Source organism: Alligator sinensis, unplaced genomic scaffold (genome assembly GCF_000455745.1).
Source record: "Alligator sinensis unplaced genomic scaffold, ASM45574v1 scaffold566_1, whole genome shotgun sequence".
Classification (NCBI taxonomy): Eukaryota; Metazoa; Chordata; order Crocodylia; family Alligatoridae; genus Alligator; species Alligator sinensis.
This window is the reverse complement of record NW_005842017.1, coordinates 932,341-953,546: the sequence shown is the minus strand read 5'-3', so window position 1 is coordinate 953,546 and position 21,206 is coordinate 932,341. Positions and strand designations below refer to the sequence as shown.

General features: G+C 45.1%; 1 protein-coding gene across 1 annotated transcript in view; it reads left to right on the top strand.

The window, feature by feature from the left end:
- The window catches only part of CUNH21orf58 (chromosome unknown C21orf58 homolog), a 38,732-nt gene that overhangs the window by 9,570 nt on the left and 7,956 nt on the right, over positions 1-21,206 (top strand). Inside the window, exons 2-6 of the mRNA XM_025202202.1 lie at positions 1,335-1,392; positions 3,360-3,433; positions 6,680-6,823; positions 16,202-16,316; positions 19,402-19,541. Coding sequence (XP_025057987.1) covers positions 1,335-1,392; positions 3,360-3,433; positions 6,680-6,823; positions 16,202-16,316; positions 19,402-19,541 — 531 coding nt within the window. The remainder of the gene's footprint in view (positions 1-1,334; positions 1,393-3,359; positions 3,434-6,679; positions 6,824-16,201; positions 16,317-19,401; positions 19,542-21,206) is intronic.

The window sequence follows — 21,206 nt, the reverse complement described above, 5'->3', positions numbered from 1 at the left end:
GGGGGGGGCGGGGGGGGCGGTGTCAGACTCAATGATCTTGTTAGACCCCAACTCCATGCAGCACCCAACGGCTAGGGAGATGACGATCCAATCACTCGGAATCCAGTTGCTCAGGGAGCAAACACCAGCACACATTGCTCGCAACAGCTTTATTCAAAATGGAGACAGCTTTGGGCAAGCTCCCAAAAAAGAAAAAACCAGGAAGCAGCAGTGAACATTAGTTCTTCTCACATTTTATATACCTTGGTTCATGCTCATTAATATTTACTCCACCTTTGCCCCTCCTTTGTTCCACCCATATCTCCTCCTATTTCAGCGCCACCTCCATTTACTTTACTTCATTAGCATGGAATTGCCTATGCATTTCATTAATTTACATGCCTTTTTGCTATGTGCACATGCTCAAGGCTGTGAACCCAGCTTCTCCCAGTTAATTATGGTTTCTTGCCGACTCCATTTCCAAGGTCTTGCTTCTGCTCATCTCCAAACAATAGCTGGTGGGCTGCATCCTATTCTCCTTACACAATGAATCATATATGTCTTATAACACTACGACATTGTTAGGAAAATGCTTACCTAAGCATCTTGCAATGTTACTTTTAGTATATTATTCTGCCTTGTGGTTAGCAGCTCTGTTAGGCCACAGGTTAAAACCTTTATTCAGCTGCAAATCCAATGCTCCCCAAGATCCAAATACAGTCACCTCAATAGATCTACTGAGGTCCCTTCCGACCCTAGCATGTATGAATCTATGGTCTCTTGCTGTTAGAGTCCCAAACGCAGATCTTGACCTGTACCACATACATCATCCAGTCCCATTTAAGCGACCTCTGTTTAATTCCATGTGCATCTCAGAACTCTTTGCCTACAGATGTGTAAACCAATGAAGTAACAAAAAACCCACCTTGAACCCATGTACTGACTGCACATTGCTGCCTCTCAAGTTCTCACTTGGTCCTGTGTCTGCCCCTTGGGATTGTTGGCAGCTGGTAGAAGCTGGAATTGATTTCAAGAGACCCTACATTTTCATGAGGGGTCTAGCCTTATGTATATTTAACAGCTGTCTGCAACCTCCAACTTCAGCTGGGGCAGGGGGGTAACCCTGAGGGTCCCTAGATCTTTCCAAGAATATGAGCTAGTAGCAGGGTACTGGATTAATTTCCCTATTGCAGATATGGAGCAAGTGTAGTTGTTAAGAACAGAGAAATGTCCTTTGGCTCCAAATCTATTCCCTCCCCCCCAACATCCAAAAAGGAGGTCTGCGATACAGAGCCAAAAGATGTTTCTGTTCTTAGTCCTTGACTTCTATCCACTTCTTATGGCTTTATTCACAGAAACTACAAAATGAACGCGAGAACCTGGAGGAGACTGATTCACCACTCTCTACAGCAAGTAAGAGTTTAAAAATCTACTCTAGTTTAACCACACATTGCAGGGTGGATGCAGGAACCACTTGCTGACATTCTCAGGCCAATGTTATGGAGGAAGTCAGACTAGATAATCAGAAAGTTTATTCTTGGCCTTAATATCTATAAGAAGCCCCTCTAATCACACACCCTAATCCTTTCTCCCTGTTCCCCACCCTCCCAGCTCCCAGCCCCTTGAAGCAATTAGGTAGTCAGAATCTGCCTGGTCACTGATTTGCTGAAAGGGATGTTGATGTTCCGATACAGAGATACTCGACTCATACTGGTGCTACCTTAGCAGATTCCACGCATCCGAGCCTGTCTGCCTGCACCTTGAAAGGAGCTGGGGGGCAGATAAAAGGCTTGACCCAGCAGCCACTCCTCTGTTCAACCAAGAAGCAGCAGTTGGGGGTGCTGACCGAGTCACATACTATGCTCTTCAACTGGAAAGACTGGCTTCACCATGTTGGTGACCTGCCACACCTTTGATGAAGTTTATTTGGAAGATGTTAACAAGGCAGGAGGCTGCCCATTTAATTGCCCTGGTGCCAAGGGCCTATACATGGCTCTGAACCTACCCTCATACCATGTCCCATACTTCACAGCTGGCATCCATAGTTAGCACTCCAGTGCCTCACACTGGGATTCTCAATTCCTGTGCCCTTACGTAGGGCTCTCAATCACACCAACTAGAGGCTCCTGGCCCCTCCCTTTCTCTCAGGGTCCCTGCCCAGCTCTAGACCCTCTTGGTCCCCTCATGACCCACACTGGGCCTCATCCCACATACCCTCACACTAAGGCTTCTCACTTCCAAGCAATCATCCCACACCCCCCCATACTGGGGCCTTATCTCATGTGCCCCTATACCGGGGCTTCCCCATCCCCACAATCATCTCCTACCCTTTTTTTCTGAGCCTCAGGCTTCGCTGTAGACCTGAGCTCTGCCACAGGTCCCTTTCTCCAGCCTGGACCCTGCCTCAGGCCTTACTCCAAGTGCCTGGGCTCTATGCTTTTACTTTGGGGTGCTCTCCTAGCTTTTTCCCTACTCAGGGTAACCCACAAGGCAGCAGGAGGCTAAAGCTTTCTGGCACCCCATACTCACCCTTCACTGGAGAGGAACAGGTATGGTATTTCCTGGTGTGTGCCCCACCACTGGCAGTCCCACCACACCATCCAGCCCCAGCAGGGTATAGTTTTAGGTCATGGCCCAGGACCAGGAACTTCTAACCATTCCCACAGTTCCTGCCCTGTACCTCCAAGATGTTACATGAGCAGCAGCTCTAGCTGAATGATGTTCTCCTAGTTGCTTGCAACAAACTGCTAGTGCTAGTACTCAAGGCCTGTTTTTATTACAAACAGCTGGGCCCTGCTCCCAATCAGGCAGTCTTCCGCTGGTCATGTGCCCTGATTGGGAGTGCAGCCACCTGCAGGCTACTCTGCTTCCTGCCCACATCCTTTTGAATGCCAGGCAAAAGCTGTGTCTTGTCACACCCTACCAAAGTCAGTGTGTCTTAAAATCAGCCTTAGATTGAAACGCAAGGGTTCACTGGGGAATTAGGATACACCAAAGTATTGTATGCAACCATTTGATTTTTTTTAATATTAGGAATTCCTATGGTTCCCTGCCCCCCCCCTCCACCCCCCCCCCTACTTCCATTTTTGTATGTCCAAGAGAATAGATCAAGCCAGATTCTCAGCTGTGTCTGAGCAGCACCTTGGTAGAGCTTTTATATTACCATCACACACAGGATGCACTGGGCACCATAAAGTCATTGCTCATTCTTCCTACAGGATTCTGAAGTGGTAACAGAAAATATTTTTTTTTTCTGGGAAAAGTAACCAGACTTTGTGGCATCCCGTTTTCAAGAATTAACTCATTATTGTAATTGTATGTAACAGCGCTATGTTAAGTGCTTCTTACAGAAGTAACAGACTATCCTATTACTCTGTTAGGAAGCAATGAAGGACATGAGGATGCATTACAAGGTGCACTGCGACGGAGGAAAGACCTGTTGCAGGAGCTTAGGGTAAGAGTCTTCTTTGCTAACAGGCAATTGCTGAGAGGGATTTCAGTTAGACCAGGTCCTGTTGAACACAAGCAATAGCATTAATTATAGCTGTTTCCAACTTGCATGGGTAATGAGAGGATCCAGGATTGCTAATCTCTTGAGATCCAAGAATTTAATGAAGTCTGCATCTACACATGCGCTTTACTGCAGAGTAGACTAATTTACTGCAGAGTAAAGCATCACCATCTGCACATGCAATGGTATTAGGCCATAGTAAACTAATTTACTTCACAGTAAAATAGTACTATTAAAACAGTACTATCTTACAGTGGAGTCATTTACTGTGATTAAACACAAGTGTAGAAGCTGACCGTGGGCATAAATTGCACTCAGACAGCCCAGCCAGCAGGAGCCTAGACTCCTACCTGCTGCCTAGCTACATTGCTCTATATGTGCAGCACCCTTATGCCCCGGTCAGCCCCTCTGCCACCCAAGACCACCACCCAGAAGACCAACACCCTGGGACAGAGCAGGGCAGAAGCAAGCCTAGCATAAACTGCTCTGCTTCTACTCCTATTGCTGCTGTCCCGGGCACACGTGTAGTTGCTGTGCCCAGGAGTAGTTTACTCTGGCTCAAATTGCTCCACAGTTTATTACTTTGCATTAATTGCACATGTAGATGAATCCATGAAATGTCAAAGGGAAGTAGAACTCATTCACAGAATTTAAAGGAGAAAACGAAACTGTTACACTTAAAACCAAAAGCCAGGAATCTTCTTTAAGTGTTTTCCTGGGTTTAGGGAAACATTGTTTCACCTGGGTGAGGAGAAAGGATGCAGATTTAAAAGGAAGACAAAGACTTTTGACCCAAGACGTGCTTCAGAAATTCAGGCAGCAGTTTACTCCCTAATGCTATTTAGGAACTCATATGAGAGTCTGTTGCTGGAATCACACCCAGTGATGTGTCCAAGGTACAACATGGGGCTTGTAGGCAGGCAGGGAAACAGAGCATCCAAAGAAAAATGTTGGGGAAACTAACTTCTGCCCAAATTCTTATAGAGTTTACCTTGGAAAGCAAGTATTAATGCCCCTGGAGGCAAATTCCCTTATCAGACACAGCCCAAGCACCACAATAGGAGGGCAGTGGTAAAGGAATCCTCCCTCAGTCTGCAGAGTGACTTTGGAAATGCAGACACTAAATGGCCTGAGGAAGAACAGAGAGATGGAGCTATAGGGACTGAGAAGACAGGAGAGACCGTGTTGATGCTTGTCCCTTTGTTTCATGTCTTCCACTCCACCACAAGAGACCCTGAGGAAGAAGGAGCCTCAACAAAGTTTTAGACAGACACGATCTGTTTCTCTGCTGCTCTTTTAGTTTTCAGTTTGACTGAGAAGGGATGAATAAAGAGGGTACTTTTAAGCACTCTAGCAAAACAGGCAGCTGGGGTCCTAGTAAAGAAGGGGAAATAGTAATATGGAAATATAACCCAGGTACACCTAAGGGTGTGCCCTATTTTCAGTTGAATAAGATGGGTAGGCAGGAGGGGGTGCTGTGAGAGGGATGCCAGAATTTCAAGCAGATCCCTCTTTCCTCTATAGAGTTAGCCCAAGCCCAAAGTTCTTAACTATATACAGTTTATTAAGTTATAATATACATAAACATAAAACTAAATATTTAGTTTTATGTTTATGTATATTTATTTATTTATTTACACAGAGAACATTAACCAATAACCAAGGTCAAACCCTAAATAACACTACTTAGAACATTACAATACAATATTTCAATTACAAAATATAAGGTGCAAACATGAACAATCTTAATAACATCTATTCCTTAATATAATCCCTGACCCATGGCAAGAGATAGTCCCCCTTCCAATGGGGTCCCTTGTGGGGCGTCCAGGAATCACCAGGGGCCCCTCCCCTTAGGGTCTTGACTAGACTGGGGGATGCTCACCCAGCCCCTTCCCTGGGTTTGCCCCTGAGGGACCCAAGGGCCCAATGACTCACGCTCCCTCTGGTGGCAGTAGTCAGGGCACAGCTCAATGGGGCCTCCTCTGCTGCAGTGCCTCTCCTGCGCCGCTGGGCTCCTCTCTACCCTGTGCCCCACTCTGGGCACTGAGGGCTCAGCTCCTCTCAGTTGCTGCACCACTGCTTCTGGCTCCTGGGTGCTGGGCTTCACGCTGCGGGAAAAAAAACACACCTAACAAGACTGGCACTTCTACTATTTTGCTTGTGTGCCATCTGTTCATCTGTTTTGGCTACTTGCATAGTAAACTCTTTGGGGTGGACACTATATTTCATGATACATTTTTTTTAGCACCCTGCATAATAAGGCTCCAATCCTGACTGGAGTCTTTCAGTATTATCTGCCAGGAGGAATGTTTGTATTATTACTTCTTACAAGTTTTCTTGTTTCAGGGTAGGGGGAGGGGTTAGGAGCAAAGGGGACAAGAACAGGGGGAAATTGGCAATTAACAAAACCATGTTTCCTGAAACTTTTGAAGATTGTCTTTATTATTTATTTCCAGAGCTCAGTAAAGGAAATGCATAGAAGAAACAGAAATTTGTGACAGACTGGGATTTATCTGGATGATATCTTTTATTGGACCAAGTCTATCCCAACCCTGTGGTTGGTCCAATAAAAGATAAACATCCACAAAAATCTTTGCCACGGGAAAAAAAAGATGTTTTGTGGCTGTGTGATTTCCTATATGGAACGGTCACTTGCATTCAGAGCATAACCAGGAATGGGCGAGAGGGAGCACCAATCCTGGGCACAAGTGTAGGAGGGCTGCCAAAATTGATCCCCTCCTCTGTGGAGTCTGTGCCCTGGCAGCAAGAGCATCTCCATAGTGTTGCTCTTTCAGCAGCAGCCAGTGCAAGAGGCAAGAGGCAGGGTGGGCAGAGCATGCAGCAGTAGCCAGGGACCGGATACTCCTGCACTCCCCTACCCACCCCTCCTCTCAAAATCTGCATGTGGCACCTGCTCTCAAAACCCCCCTTCCCACACCCCTTCTTCGCCTCTGTTCCCTGTCAGGGTTTGCTGACAGCACAAACTCTGCTTGTTATATCACTGCTGTCATTCTGTTAGTTTCTGCAGCATGATGCCAAGAGATCCCATAGCAGCATACTGGTGGATCAGATTCATTCCTCCTGTGGAGTTGCTAGGATTAAACAAGTCCCAGTTCCACCCAGTGCTGCTTTTACACTACAAGGCTCTCCCTCTGACAAATGCTACCAAATTATTTGATCTTGCAGGAGCAGCAGTTTTTGGAAGAACTTTCAAGGCCCCAGCTCTTGGCAGGAAGCCACTGTAAAAGCTACAGAACAGAACCTACATACGTTTACCAGCCACCTCTTCCAGTTCCGCCAGCAGAGCCACCCAGGATCATCCAGCACACAGTAAGATCCTCCCTATGTCAGTACTAAGACCAGCAGCATCCCTCTAAAAAACAGCTGCAGCACCTAGCTTCCTATGTGTCGATGGCTATCAAAATCCTGGCTCAGAAAGTGGGTCTCCTTATCTCTCATTCCCTGCATTAGCAGAAGTTAGGCAGGAGCAGATCCAGGGCAGGTGTACTGGTGCACTTGCATCCCCCTATGATTCCTGCTTCACGCCAAGTTTAAAACCAACTACCTAAGGGAATCAATTGTAATCTACCTGATCCTTTCTAAACTCTTCATTCCACAGGTGTTAAAGATCCTCTCTTCTTTGTAATGGTCCTGATGTTCCACCAATCAAGCTATCCTTTGTTTTGCAGTTCTGGGGTGTGTAAAGATTGCTGTCTATTAGCTGCCCCTGGTAATGAAGCTTCTATTTCACAGTGCTGCAGGTTAACTCATGCCAATTAAGTTTTTTATTTTTGCATGAATCTTAAACGGAATAATATAGCCTTGGGTCCCTAGCATATTAGTAGAGCTTCTAGTTTCTTTTTTACTGGAGAAAAATGTGTTGTTTTATATGTGATAAAACATATTTCAAAATCCTAGATCCACCCATGAGGCTAGGAGTGATGCAGAGGAAATATGGGATTCTCCAAGGGAAGTATGGGATTCTTTATCGCTTAGTATCTTCATGTGGGGCATGAAATTCTATGACATAGAAGGTCAGACTAGACAATCTAATTTCTTTCAACCTTAAAACTTATAAAGCTGTAACAGTCCCTGGCTCCAAAACTGAGCTGAGGATGGTAGTAAGGATTTACATGACAGGGAAATGGAATGAACCCAGACTCAGTCTGGATGAGTCCTGCAATCACACAGTTCTGTTGGGCAAAAACAGTTTGTGCCCCCATCTTCAAACAGGGCTTTTTGGAAGTAAAAAAGTGGTCAGGGAAAACCTAGCTGTAATTTTAGAAGCTGCATTTCAAAATCCGGCTCAGATGATCAGACTGGGTCTTGTCTATACTCCCCTCCCTCTGCTGCCAGAATTTCTGGTGACAAACCACAGCTGTCACTAACAAGCTGCCAGACCATGTGCTTCTTTCAGCTCCACAGGACTCCACCCCAGAGCTATGCCACCAGAGTACAAAATGCACCTTAGAAAGGCCCCAGCTACTGAAGGGGACTGAGGCAGGCAGCAGATGGCTCAGCAGAGATTGTTTCATTCTGTCAGCAGAAAGGAGGGTGCTACTAGTGTAGAGGAGCTTTGCATGCAGATGTACTCCAAATCTTCTGGCAGAACTGGAGTTCAGTTTGGGAAAGCCTTTGCTGTGCAAACTAGGTCTCAAAAAGGTCTGCCTGCCTGACATCACTTACAACAGTGTTCAGAGTGGAAATAATCCTAGAGGCTATGCCATTAATACAACATTTACCTCCAAACTTAAGAGGAGAAAGATAATGCCAGCTCAGCAAGGCCGGTGGGTGGCAGAGGGAAGAGAAGGGAGGAGAAACTGACCTATCTGGGCAAGTTCCAGAGAGAATATAAGAAGCCTTATTAGAGAAACAAAGAACTTCTATGCCCGTTATCCAAAGAATGGATTTGCTGATGTTCACAGGCCATATGGAATAATCTTTTGATGTATACTCTCACCTACCAAAAAATGATTGCTTGCAAGTAGATGTAACTGACATTCCACAGTGACAGAGTAACAGTAAGCAAGGCTCACATGGAATGAATCTGGGCAAACATGCAAATTTAATTTGAAATTAAACATGTAAATATGCATATTATATCACAAGGGAGTCACTTTCCCATGGTTCCACTGGGAGGATAGGCTGAGTCAGAGAGTGTGTGCTTGTTCTTCTACCACATTTAGCCCACAACTGAGGAAAGTGTAAGAGTTGTGCTACTAGAAAACTCCTCTATTTCCTTCCCAAAATCAGGATTGCAGTCAGTTGTACACATGCCATTCTGCACAGATTCACTGACTACAGGCACCAACAGGAATTTTATTTTCTTCCAACCACACACTAGCTCTAGAGGTTACTAGGTAATGTCCACCGAGATAGATGCTGTTTTACTGTTTGGCTGTTAGTGTTTCTGTTGCCTTAGGTTCAGAATTTCCTCCTGAGAGACTGTTTAATCATCTCCTACTGCTTAATTAGACTAATGATTTGTACTCAAAGGAAATATAAAGCATTCAATTGCATGTTTAATGGACAGTATTATATAGGTTGTATCAATGCATTTCATATACTACTAAATTTTCTACCACAGATTACCTTTACCCCCAAAATAAACCCCCCAAATTTGGGGTGCATGTATTGAGCAGGAGATCTGATTTCCTGCCTAGGATAGAAGCACCCTGCTTTGATTCCTCCTTGCCAGTATATTAGCTGCTATATTACTATGCAGGAAACTAGAGGTGGTAACAATTGTCTCTTTTTTTAAATGGTGTCTGTGTTCCACTAATCAAGCTAACCTTTTTAAAGGCAATTTTCCTGTCTGAGCTGCTCCTGGTCTCTCTCCTCCTATTTCACAGCCTTGGAGACTCAACTTTTTCCAAAATTATTAATCTACCAAGGAAACTAGTTGTCAGAGTAGGAAACAGGAAAGGGAGCATGAGTCAGCTGAAAATTAGTCTCTGTCCCTATTCTATGCAGCCATAAATAACTTTGAAAGTCCTTTTTTCTTCATTCTGCCTTTCAAAAACAAGGTGCATATTATATTCTGGGGCATGCTGTATGCAATAAAATATGATATCTGCTCTTATACCAATATGTGTTGTTTGAGCACCATTTTGTTTCTCTACAAGTAAACAGCAATGCATTCCAGCTCTGGTGCCATCCTATTTTGTTCAATGGCAGGACAGGTGGTCATACTGAGAATTTTTCAATAAAAATACTAACCTTATAATAATAATAGGCAGAACATGACCACAGAACCATACAATATGGATAGAGGGACAACAAGTTCTTAGAAGGAATCAGCATGACTATCTTCTCTTTCTCTCCCCCCAGTCTTTGCTCATTTCCAAAACAGTTTGGTTTCTCATTATGTCTATGGAAGAACTGAACAGAATACACCAGTGTTGGCTGGCATAACAAACTGGTATCTGCAAGCACTGGTCACCATGACTAACCTAACTTACTGTGTGAAAAGCTTGTGAGGAAATAGGTTCCCCAACTTCTTAACAATCTGATCCCCAGTTCTATATGGCACTTGTTCACCACAGTCCTCTTCAGTATCTCAGGCCTTCTTAATTTCCCTTAAACAGGAACACTGCATTTTCCCTCGCCAGCAAAAAAGTGACATCTCTGTGCATTCCTCAGCGCCCCCATTGTGAAAGCTGAATAGTATTTCTATGCCAAGCTCCTCTCTGCTGTTTGGGCTCTCTAGTGATTCATTTCCATCACCAACCTGTCTTTTTAAGTTGACTTGCCTCTCCCTTGCTGGTTCCTAGCCAGAGGAAGGTGTAAGAATTCCAGAGCAGGGCAAGGCAAGTCACACGAGTACCATGTTGTGGGTAGCTCTTCCAAGCAGCCAGAACCCACCTTCTTTCTCTGCAGTTACTCCTAGATTACATCATGAGATTTTTTTTTTCCAACAGGCATAATCAAGTACCTGGAGAAACAATAGAACAGTCTATTACAAAGTTGCTCAAAATGGTCTCATGCCATTATCCAGTCTTAAAATGGAGAACCAGTTCATGACAATTAGTAGTAAGGATGAAAGATTCAAAACCTACCAAGAGCTACAGACACACAGAACAGGTACAGACATTACACTTTTACTGGTGTATGTGATCGGAAACTGGTTTCTATCCATAACAGAACAGAAGTTCGGCACAGACTGGTTTAAAAATGGTAGAACCCAGTCTAAGATATGCACACACCCCCCTCCCCAGGGTGAATGTGTCTTCTGTTCACTACTGATCTAAACTATACCACTTACAGAAAACCATGCAACTTAGATCAATTCTGCCTCGGGCTTTTTGAATGTTTGTATCTAGCCACAGAAGACTAGCAAGCTCAGATTCACATGCAGAGTTTAAGTGGAGCAGACATGGAAAGAATTCACTAAACACAGGGAAAGAAAAAGCACTAAAAATTGTACAAAAGTAAAAACTCAAAGAAGCAGAGGAGATAAATGCAAAAAACCGAAACATGTGGGTACTATGGAGAAAAGCCATGGGCATGAAAATTTTCCTGCATCTGCGTCATATGCATAGTTGTAGCAAGAAGAGTCATTAGGCAAAGCCAAGTCTTGCAAACAAAAAAAAGCAAAGAAAAGTGCTCTATACTTAGGAAGCAACCAGCACCTCAGAGGATGGGATTTTGCATGCATGTGATATTAGTGAAGTACAAAACCGCAAACCTGAATAGTTTGTCAAGCTCAAACTAGCTCTTCATATGCAAAACTAAGCACCTAAACAGAAATACTGCCAAGTTGATAGTGGGGCACCAGCGGATGTTTTATGTAACGTTGAGGAAGTTCTTTGCTTAGGGGAAGAATGTGAAGTGGCAAGCAGACAAAGACAAGTGAAAACTATATGGTGACAAACTCATTATGGAACTAGGATGCTAAATTGTTTGGTTTGTAAGTATATACACTGAAATTCCAAGCAATGCAGACATTGCAGAAGCCACAGCTTTTAGCTAAACAAATGAGGTCTTGAGCCTAGAGATGCTAATTCTGGAATAATTTGTACAATAAAGAAGAGCAGAGAACACACTATGACATCTGTGTGAATAAATCCCTTGGACACAGGGAAATCAATCTAAAATTGAAAAAAGCAAGAGAAAATTGTGATTGATTGCCTTAGGGGTGGGTGACGTTAGCTACTGCCCAGGGCACCATGGTCAGGGGGTGTGCATGCATACACGCACATGCAAGTGAATGCACAGCAATACTCCTCCTATCCTGCCTCCAGCTGTTGCTCAGCAAGTGGTCGGGGAGGGGGAAAGGGGAGGCGGGGGTGGGAAGCATACCACTATGCAACTACTGAACAAAGGTAGTATGGTGTATGTAACAAGTGCTCATCTCAGGATGGTCCTAATGCCCCCTGGTGGCCACTCAGCCCTTCCTTCCTTGGCCTTTTCTGGGTAAACTCCCCTTTAATTTTGATAAAATGGTACTTTTAGGAAAGGGAGGCTGCCCAAGGCTTCCCAAGCCTGATCTCATGCTTATGATCCCAGGTATCTGTGATCATTGCCTTAAGGGCTAATAACATAATTCCAATGTTCCCTTTACACCACATCCATGCCTCACAGATGGTACTCCTTCCTGTTGACAAGCCCCTCCTGGGCTACGGGCTCCTTGGCCCCCTTAGTCTCCAGCTATAACCTGTGGTCTTTGGCCCCTCTCTCTGGGCCCTGTCCCCACTCCTAGGTCAGTCCTGGGCTCCCCTTGCCCTGCCAGTCTCCAGCTGTGGCCCTCCTTAGCCGTCAGCCTCTCTGAAGCCCCCTTTGGGCTCCAAGGCCCCGCTGACAACTGCCCCTCCTGGGTTACAGACCTCTGACCCTAATCTCTGGGCTGTTTGGCCCCAGTCCTTGGGCTACTGTTCCCTGCCTCTGCCCCTTTCCAGGCTACAGGCTCCCCTGCCCCTGTTCATAGGCCTATCTCTTCCAAGGCCTTCCTCTCCAGGCTATGGGCTCACCTGTCCCTGTTCCTGGGCTCTGTGCTGCTTACCCCAGCTCTGTTACTAAGAGCAGCCCTACTGCCCGGATCTCCTCTCCCTCTGGCTCCCAGGGCTAGACTCCCTGAGCAGCTCAGGCCTCGGGCTTATATGCCTCAAGCCTGGCCCCTTCTATTCAGGTGACTTTGTAGTTGGCTCCTCCCACACCTGCAGGCTGTTTCTCCCTCAACCTTTCCTCTCAAAGTGACAGGTATGCCAAGTGCCCTGTCACATGTGGACGTAACTCAACAAGATGCAAGCATTATATATAGCAAAGAGCTGAAATATTATGATATAATTATGAATGAAGAGACAAGTTTACTCTTAAAGGCCAGTGGGATGGGGCTTGGGCATCATTCTAACAAAAATAATGCTATATGGGTAACAAGTCACAGTTGCCACCACTAATGGTAAGATGCCCAGGCAGCCAGGGAAAAGCCTCTAAAAGTCTTTAAAGAGCAGTGGGACTACTGAGTTGAGAGGAGTATGCTTCATGTATAAAGGAAGTCAGGTCATAATATCTCTGTCATGGAGGCAAGGATTTTGGGGGTGTGATATTTTTTATGGGACCAACTGTATAGTTGGGAGAGATGTTAGGTGGCCCAAAAAAGGATATCACCCCAAAAAATCCTTGCATCTTACATATTTTCTGAACTATCATGGCCATAACATCACTCCAACATATGTCACTTAGATCAGAAATTTTAAAAAATATGTGTACTTCTACCCAGAATGATTCTAATGTCCGGAAAATCAGAAGGGTCATACATTGGTCAAACTTGATCAAGAATGTCTGAGACTTGGTGAACAGAAATGGGTTATGGGGAAAAAAGCAAACCAGGTAATAAAACAAGACTTGAAAAACATAGATCATTCGCAATGGACCTTGAAGCTAAGTAAGAATGAACTTTGCTATTACAAACATCACAGACTACTTCATTATTGTAAACTACCATTTCAATGTCTGGGAGCTAGATGAACTGTCAGACAGTGGTGCATTACAGCAAGCAGGGTATCACAGACTCCACTTGTTTCAGACTGCAGATTCCAGTTTAGTTGCAATGAGTTTGAACAATTTACATGGAAATAAGAATTCCCTCAAATCACATCATTCCACATCACCTTTCATGAGATGGCAACACTGAATCAACTGTTAAATTTGCTAAGATTTTATTAATGAAAGCGGCAAAAAGCAAAGCAAGCCATTCTTCTGCGGGAGTGTCTTGTCCACTCCAGACCTTTGCCCATTCAAGTACAGCACTTGGTGTCAATTACAGCCCATATATTGTTACTTTTATTCCCATATGACTACATCAGGGGAAGAATTATAGTATATGTAAAGGCCAAAGCCAACCATACCTGAAAAGTTAAAGGCCACCCAGAATTAATGACATTGACAGAATCATGTTGTTTCCTCCAAACAAATCACTCACTTTGAAATAAACTCAAAGTATTGAACAGATACATCCTTATTCATATTATGTAGCAGTGGAGGGATGTATTTTACTGAAACTGGAAATAAATATGCATACTAGAAACCCAAGACAAAAAAATGGACACGGAGAATGGTGAAATATGTACTCTTGAAGAGACTTAATAGAGCATATAAGGATCGCTGACTAATGATGGACACATAGATATGTATGCAGACTCTCAAAGCACTACATTGCCAAGACTCCTGTCATCACAAGAAAGACTTACATTCAACCCAGCAAAACACTTGCAGCTTTGTAAAAGACCATGGCATGAAAGAATAATCCATCCAAACCCAGAGGAAAATAACTTGCTTCACAAGCAACTGACAAGTTAGATGAAGAATTAAAAAGGGATAATGTTCTGTCTATTTGTAGATACAGATTTATAAGAGGTGTAATAAAAAAGTTAACTATGTGAGAAACTCATGGGATTCGCTTTTAATTTAGCTTTTTCAAATAAAAGTGACAAAAGGGCTGTCACAATAGATAGTTTCCCAATGGAAGCCATGAAAATCTAATAGCATGTTTATATGTAGAGTAATAGCTAGGAAGTTAGAGAATTCCCCTTCCAGGAAGTGCTTGCTGAGACATGACTATACATGCGGAGGATGGAATAAAGCCTGAATGTTGCACTGTCTTGGTTCTCGTTCCTTTTATTGCTTGAACAACAAATAAGCTTCTCATTCTGTGACAATGTGTAACTAAATCTTGTTCATTTCAGGGATAGGTCATTTCTGCTTGTGACTCATCTGCATCTGGTCATTTGTTGCAGGAGAAAGGTCTTTTAAAAAGGCTCCAGCCTTGTCTGCACTGAGGTTTCAATAAATGATGTCCTGTGCTAGGGCAAGCTCCGGTGTACCTCATTCAGAACTGCTATGGTTAGTGATCTGCGCCTTTCCAAGGGACCACTGAAGCTTCACCACTGCAAAGAGTGGCTGAGCCAGCTACCCCAAGGGGTTGCTTCAGTGTGGCTCCCTGTGGCAGGGCACGGTGTGTGCCTGCCACTGTAAGGGCCTGGAGCTGGCAGCAGCCGGCAGGTGCCTGATGAGGGCAGCCATTTGGAACTGAGGGCTGCCCATGTAAACAGGGCAGTTCTGCTGCTGGAGCCCAGGCAACAGCACTGCCTGGCCGGAGGGCTGCTGGTATCATCTGGAGGTAAGGGAGGAGCTGTAGGGGACGGTAAGCAGGCTGCTGGTCCTGGGCATGACCTAAAACAGCACCCTGCTGGGAGTAGGTGGTCTGGTGGGGCTCTCAGTGGCGTGGGGGCCCCCAGAAAAGGCCAGGCCAGTGGCCACCCCGGTGAAAGGCAGGTCAGGGTGCCTTAACCCCTAGCCCCCACAACTGGGTGGGTTACCCCTGGTTTGGAGGGCCTGGAGGGTGGACCCCATGGAGAAAGAGTGAGGCCATAGACTCGGGCCTGTCTGAACTTCCCCTGACTGGTCCATGCTGGGGCCAGGACTGGAAGGGTCGAAGGGCCGGGGGGGCCCACCACCAGGGACGCCCAAGAGCTGTGCACCGAGGGTCCCGACTGGCCTGGAGGTGGGCCGGGGCTAGAGGAGCCAAAGGTCCTGGTGGGGGGACCACACCCGAAGGGGAAGTGGTTCAGGGAGCTATGCTGCCCGGTATGACGGCGGATTAGGCCACCAGAATGCAGGGATCTTAGAGGGGTCCTGATTGAAGGATTCTGGGGCCCAGTGCGAGGGCCGGTGATGATGATAACATTGAGATGCCATCTGCGAGGCTTGGGCTGCAGTGTAGGGGAGGCATGGAGCCACAGATAGCATCGGGGCAAGAAATGGGCAGCCTCCCACTTATTGACATCTATTAATTAATTTTAAAAAGGTGTGGTGGGCGAGAAGGCGGGCGGTTAGCTCAGAAACAGGTGGGCGGGCCACGGTCAAATCGGCCCCGAGAAGGCCCCCTGTTACACTCCCCAATAGCAATGACTAGAGTAAGGTCTTAGGGAGGAGTTGTGCTCAATTCTGATGTTAAATGTTTGCCTGTGGTGCGTAGTTTCAGCTCACCTATCTTATAACCAGGACAATGAGGCTGAGCATGGAGCTTGCAGACTAGTAGCTGGACATGTGGACTATCCTAGTTCTTAGAGATCTTGGAGTCAGATCTGCACTGCACAACATGTAGTTCAGTTACTGTTTTAGCTCAGAAACCAAAATGGAGTGGCCCAGATAGCCAAGGACTACAGACCAATGGGACCCTGACTCCTCTTGCTGTCCTTTAATTGCTAGGTACCTCAACAACCTGCAACCATCATCCAACAGTTACCTCAGCAGCCACCACTCATCACACAGATCCCTTCTCCCCAGCCACTCCCTGCCCCCCGCTCTGGAAGCATTAAGGAAGGTAAGTCTCTCCCCAGTCAGTGTCCTGGGTTCATTAAATGATCCAAGTTCACTGGGAGTTCAAGAAAGCAGTATCACTATGGTAACATGAGACAATATTCAAATTACTGTATTGTGTACCATAACTAGGCTGTCAGTGAAGTTCTGGGATTGCAGATCACAATATCTTGTGCCATCTCAAAGAGGGAGCTTTAGAGTAATTCAAATCACTACAGTCCATTCTCTCTTCCAAAATGAAAGAAAGTACACATTCAGCAAGAAGATAAACTGCCGAGAAGTTTGGGATTAACAGAAGAGCCTAAAGGACAATACTTGATAATATTAATGTGAACACTTGGGCCAGATTCTATTCCACCCATTAGGCACTTAAGTGGACTTAAGCACCTACGGGTGATTCTATCCCACTCTGCCCAATTCTTTAAATCACCCTTAATGAATCTTCTTTTGTACAAACTGCCATTTTACCCTAAGATTGAGCCACAAAAAAGCAGCAAGGAGGAGAACCTACCTCTTTTCCTAGTAATAATTTCTCAAACATTTGAGAAGTGAAGAACAAAATTGCACCCAAGTCCATGATAGATCGATACAATAGAATCTAGTTTTTGCAGCTCAAACTTATACACAAATAATTCCAATATGAATTAATAGCTAAAAAAACCCCTATCCATTCCCCTTAGCATAACATAAACTTTCATTTTATCTCATGCATGAATGTCATGCAGTTAGGAACAGGACTCAGGAGAGCTGAAAGTGCTACTCTGAATGCAGCACTGTGCCAACAAACAAAATCCTCCTGCATTTCTAAATGTAAATCAACAAAGAAATGAAGGAGCAACACCACTGCATGGGCATTCATGGATTAGTTTATTGGGATCAATTTATTTTTTTCAAACAAAATGACGACCAAGTTCATAATGGACTCCCCTGTTGATGTAGTTACATCAGGCACTACACATGCAATTGAATGGGGAAAAAAACTACAAAAAACTTGTTGCTACAATTGTGTTTGCAATTAAATTAGTTTTGTTAGATAGGTACTATGAAGATCCAACCAAAGTCAGTGTATACAACTGAATACTTATCAAATCTACATGGAATGGAATCTCAGTGTGGCTATTTAACATCCTTAAATAGGGGAAAGTGTTCAAGCACTTCAGGTGGTTAAGATATTCACATTTCCTTTTCCTTCCCCCTATCTCCACAAGTGTCCTCTGACATTTTCTAACGACAGAAGTGCTTGGTGTTCAAAAATGTGTCCCTTTGAAGCCAGCCTGTGAGGAGATAATGCTCATTTTCATGATATGGTTGAATGTCTCAGAAGCAAGGTGATACAGTCTCTAGTGGAGCTGTGTGTCACTCAGTGGCTTGGGCTTCAGGAATGGACACAGATTAGTTCAGTAGTTTTTTGTTTTATTTTTTAGGGGTTCTTACTAGAGCCCTGGAAAGAGATTTGCATCTGTAAAACTGCCAAGGCTTTGGCTTACATGTGTACTATGTCTAGAACCCAAAAGTGTTCGTTTGTTCTTGCAAAGTACTCATAGGAATTTCTTGTAGACTATTTTATCTGCCTCTGTTCCCACAAAATTAAATGGGCCACACAGTTGGTGGCATGTTCTGAACAGGAGGTTGGGTTTTGAGGGTGTCACATAATGGAAATGTCATCGTATCCTTTCACATTCCCATTTGGCTGCTTCTTTTGTCATGTAAGCAGGAAGGTTAGCCCAGCCCAGCAGAAACTGTTTTCATTTGGCTTCTCAAACTGAATCTGAACTGAACTCTCTGATGTAACTGGGAAAATAAACTTTAGGACACAATCTGACCATACCTGCAGGCAGTGGCCTAGTATGCCATTATGTCCTCCAATCTCTCTGGATTTTGAGAACATTTTCGGTTTTACTTTTCATTACTGGTGTACACAGTAATGTATCTATGCATCGATGGTCCAGATGGCATTAATCCAGTGATGCAGAAGTTTGAATGCAGGTTTGTAATATGTTTCAGTCACAGAAAGACCAAGAATTTGTACATGTACCTTACAAGTAAGGGTCTACCGAGCTCAAGGAGGTGGCCGGCCAATTTTGTGGGCAGATCATGAGGCCAGCTGTCACTTTCGAGGGCTTATCATGGTGACCCCCCCATGCCTCTGATTGGCCAAGGGGCCCAACTGACCCTGCCCCCCACTGATGATTGGTTGAGAGGGCTGCCCATCATATGGCTCCATCCCTTCCTGCTGTCTGGAGAGGGGTGGGGCTGTGTGACAGGCAGCCCTCTCAACCAATCGGTGGTGAGAGGCAAGGGTGGAGCCCTTTGTGCCGCAGTTCCTCTCCTCTCTTCTGCCCAGCAGGCCACAATGGCTGGAAGGTCTGCTGGCTCCCACTGGGGAGCCAGCATTTTACTTTTAGTAAATTTTTTTTTTGGGGGGTGGGGGGAGATTTCTGTGGTTTTTGCAGAGATCACCTGATTTCATGACTGTTGTGAAATCTGCACAATTGTGGTTTGTGTAGGTCCCTACTTATAAAACTCTCAGGTCTGCCAATCTATTCAAACTGGCTTCCACATAAACACCTGGAGTGCCTTGGGCCCTACATGTACAGAGTTTTGGTTGGTTTGGGTCTGTATCTTGGGAATCTGCCCCTGTTGGAAACTGTTTGAGGTATACACCATGTATAGTGTAATAAAGTGTCAACCGAGATTAGCATGAGATAGACTTGGTTTACTGTTCCTCAGCAGCCTATCACTGACCCTACCCAGAGCTGCAAGTTGGTAACAAAATCTGAAAGCAGAGAAGAGTCTTTCATTTTAGGAAGCCCTGAGGGTTTCACTGAAGAAGAAAGACGATAAAATCAAGCTGGCCCATACTGTTTGAGCCTCAAACATTCTCATAAGTAACTGGCATAAAGGACAATCTTTGGCCAAACAGATGGAAGTATATTTGGACACTGCTGAGTGTGAAAGGCCTTTTCAAAAGCCCCTGTGAACTGCTTTATTGAATTTAAGAGCCCCTGGCACCTCATACTGAAGGACATAACCCAATGACATGCCCTTTGCTCTCTGCCTCTTACTGACAATGACATTACTTTCCCTAGACATGGTGGAAATGATGCTAATGCAGAATGCTCAGATGCACCAGATCATTATGCAGAACATGATGCTGAAAGCTCTGCCGCCGATGGCATTCTCCCAGCCCACTGGGACCAGTGCTCCTGCTCTTCCGCACACTCAGCAGGTAATGACACTTATAGTTGCAAAGGGTCTCCCTGCTCAGGCAGCAACTGATGCCTCCAAACTGTGTAGCAGATCTAAGTGTATAGGCCAACATTCAAGAGATACAAATGGATGAGAGACACTAGGGATGCCTGGGCCTACATGCATCTTCTTAATGAAACTGTATTATGGATTCCTAAGTTTTGTGGCTACCCTGTACCCTTTAGATTCTGCAGAGTGGCACTGAAATGCCCCAGTCATGTTTACTGGATCTCTATGTGAAAGAGGGATGTGGCTGCTAAATTATTCCTTACTAGAACATGTGCCATGCTCCCTCCAATATATAGCTTGCCAGCTCTGCCATTCAGTGTCATGACCTACCTCCTCCTCCTTATCAAGTATTTATCAGATGGAGGAGATTGTGTTTAGCAAAGCATAGGGACATAACAGGAAACTTCTTGAGTATCCATGTAGGGCTGGATATTATCCAGTTCTATGAACATAGCTGGATTGTTTGCCTGAAATAGAAACAAAAAAGTCAGGGAAGAACTAATTTCCCAAGTGCCCACTCTTCAAGTCTTAAAAGGTGTTCAGGGGTCCCTGATTCTGACCAAAGGTGGGAAATCGTTGGTAGATGTAAGTGCATTTATAGTTGACACAGAAATATTGCCATAGGTCTTCAGTTCCCTAGACATTTATTTTTTTAGAAAACCCATAATTTAGTCTGGTACTGTAAGGTGGACAGGAGCTGAAGTACCCAGTGTTATAATGGTGACTGGTCAGGATCAGAGCTGCCTTAAGCCAGGTGGTGAAGAAGTGGGAAGAGACAGTGTAACATTCCCTTTCCCAGTGGGAAGAGACAGTGTAACATTTTCAAAAGAAACTGAGTGACTTAGAACCATTCATTTCACTGAAAGTCAGTGGGTATTAGGCAGCTAATGGCCAGAGTTTTTTAAGACATCTAGGTCCCACACACATTTTCAAAAGCACCTTAGATAGCCAATTCCCACGGGGAGGCAGAAGATTTTCCACGCTGTGCGCGCCGGGAGTGACGCGAGCCCTTTTTCGTGCTGCACGCGGGCTGTGGCCAGCAGCCCGGGCATGCTGGATCGGAGAGGGAGGGCGACGAGCTGGAATTAGGCACAAACGCTTAGCGGTAGTTTTAAAGATTGTTTACTTACACCAAAGATGGTCATGGTGTAGGCTGGAAAACTTGCTTGAGTTGCGGTTACAGACAGGAAAGAAGAGAGGCGGCCAAGAGTTCTAAACTCGTGAACTCTAGCCCAATCCGGCTGAAGGCTCTGAACACGCGAGCCCATCGTGTCAACCAAAGAAAGTACTCATCCGAAAGAGCTCTGAATAAATTCACACGAAGTTTGCTAGGCTCCGTGGGTCCTTCTGCTCACTCATCCACACAAAGTTTGCTAGGCTTCGTGGGTCCGGTTCTTTTGCGCGCAGGAAGGGATACGTCTAGGCTGCGATCGGCGACGGGGAGAGGCTAGAGGCTGATCAGACCTCTGTTGCCTGCTTGAAATGCATTGGGTCCGTAGGGATCCTCAGCGCTTAGAGATCTTCACACAGCGTGAAGTCTCCTCCTCCCGGTGTTTGTGGAGTCCTCCAACTTGGGCGGAAACCACTCAAGCTTTTTATACGGCTAGCAAGCCAATCACTAGCCGCCACGTGTGAA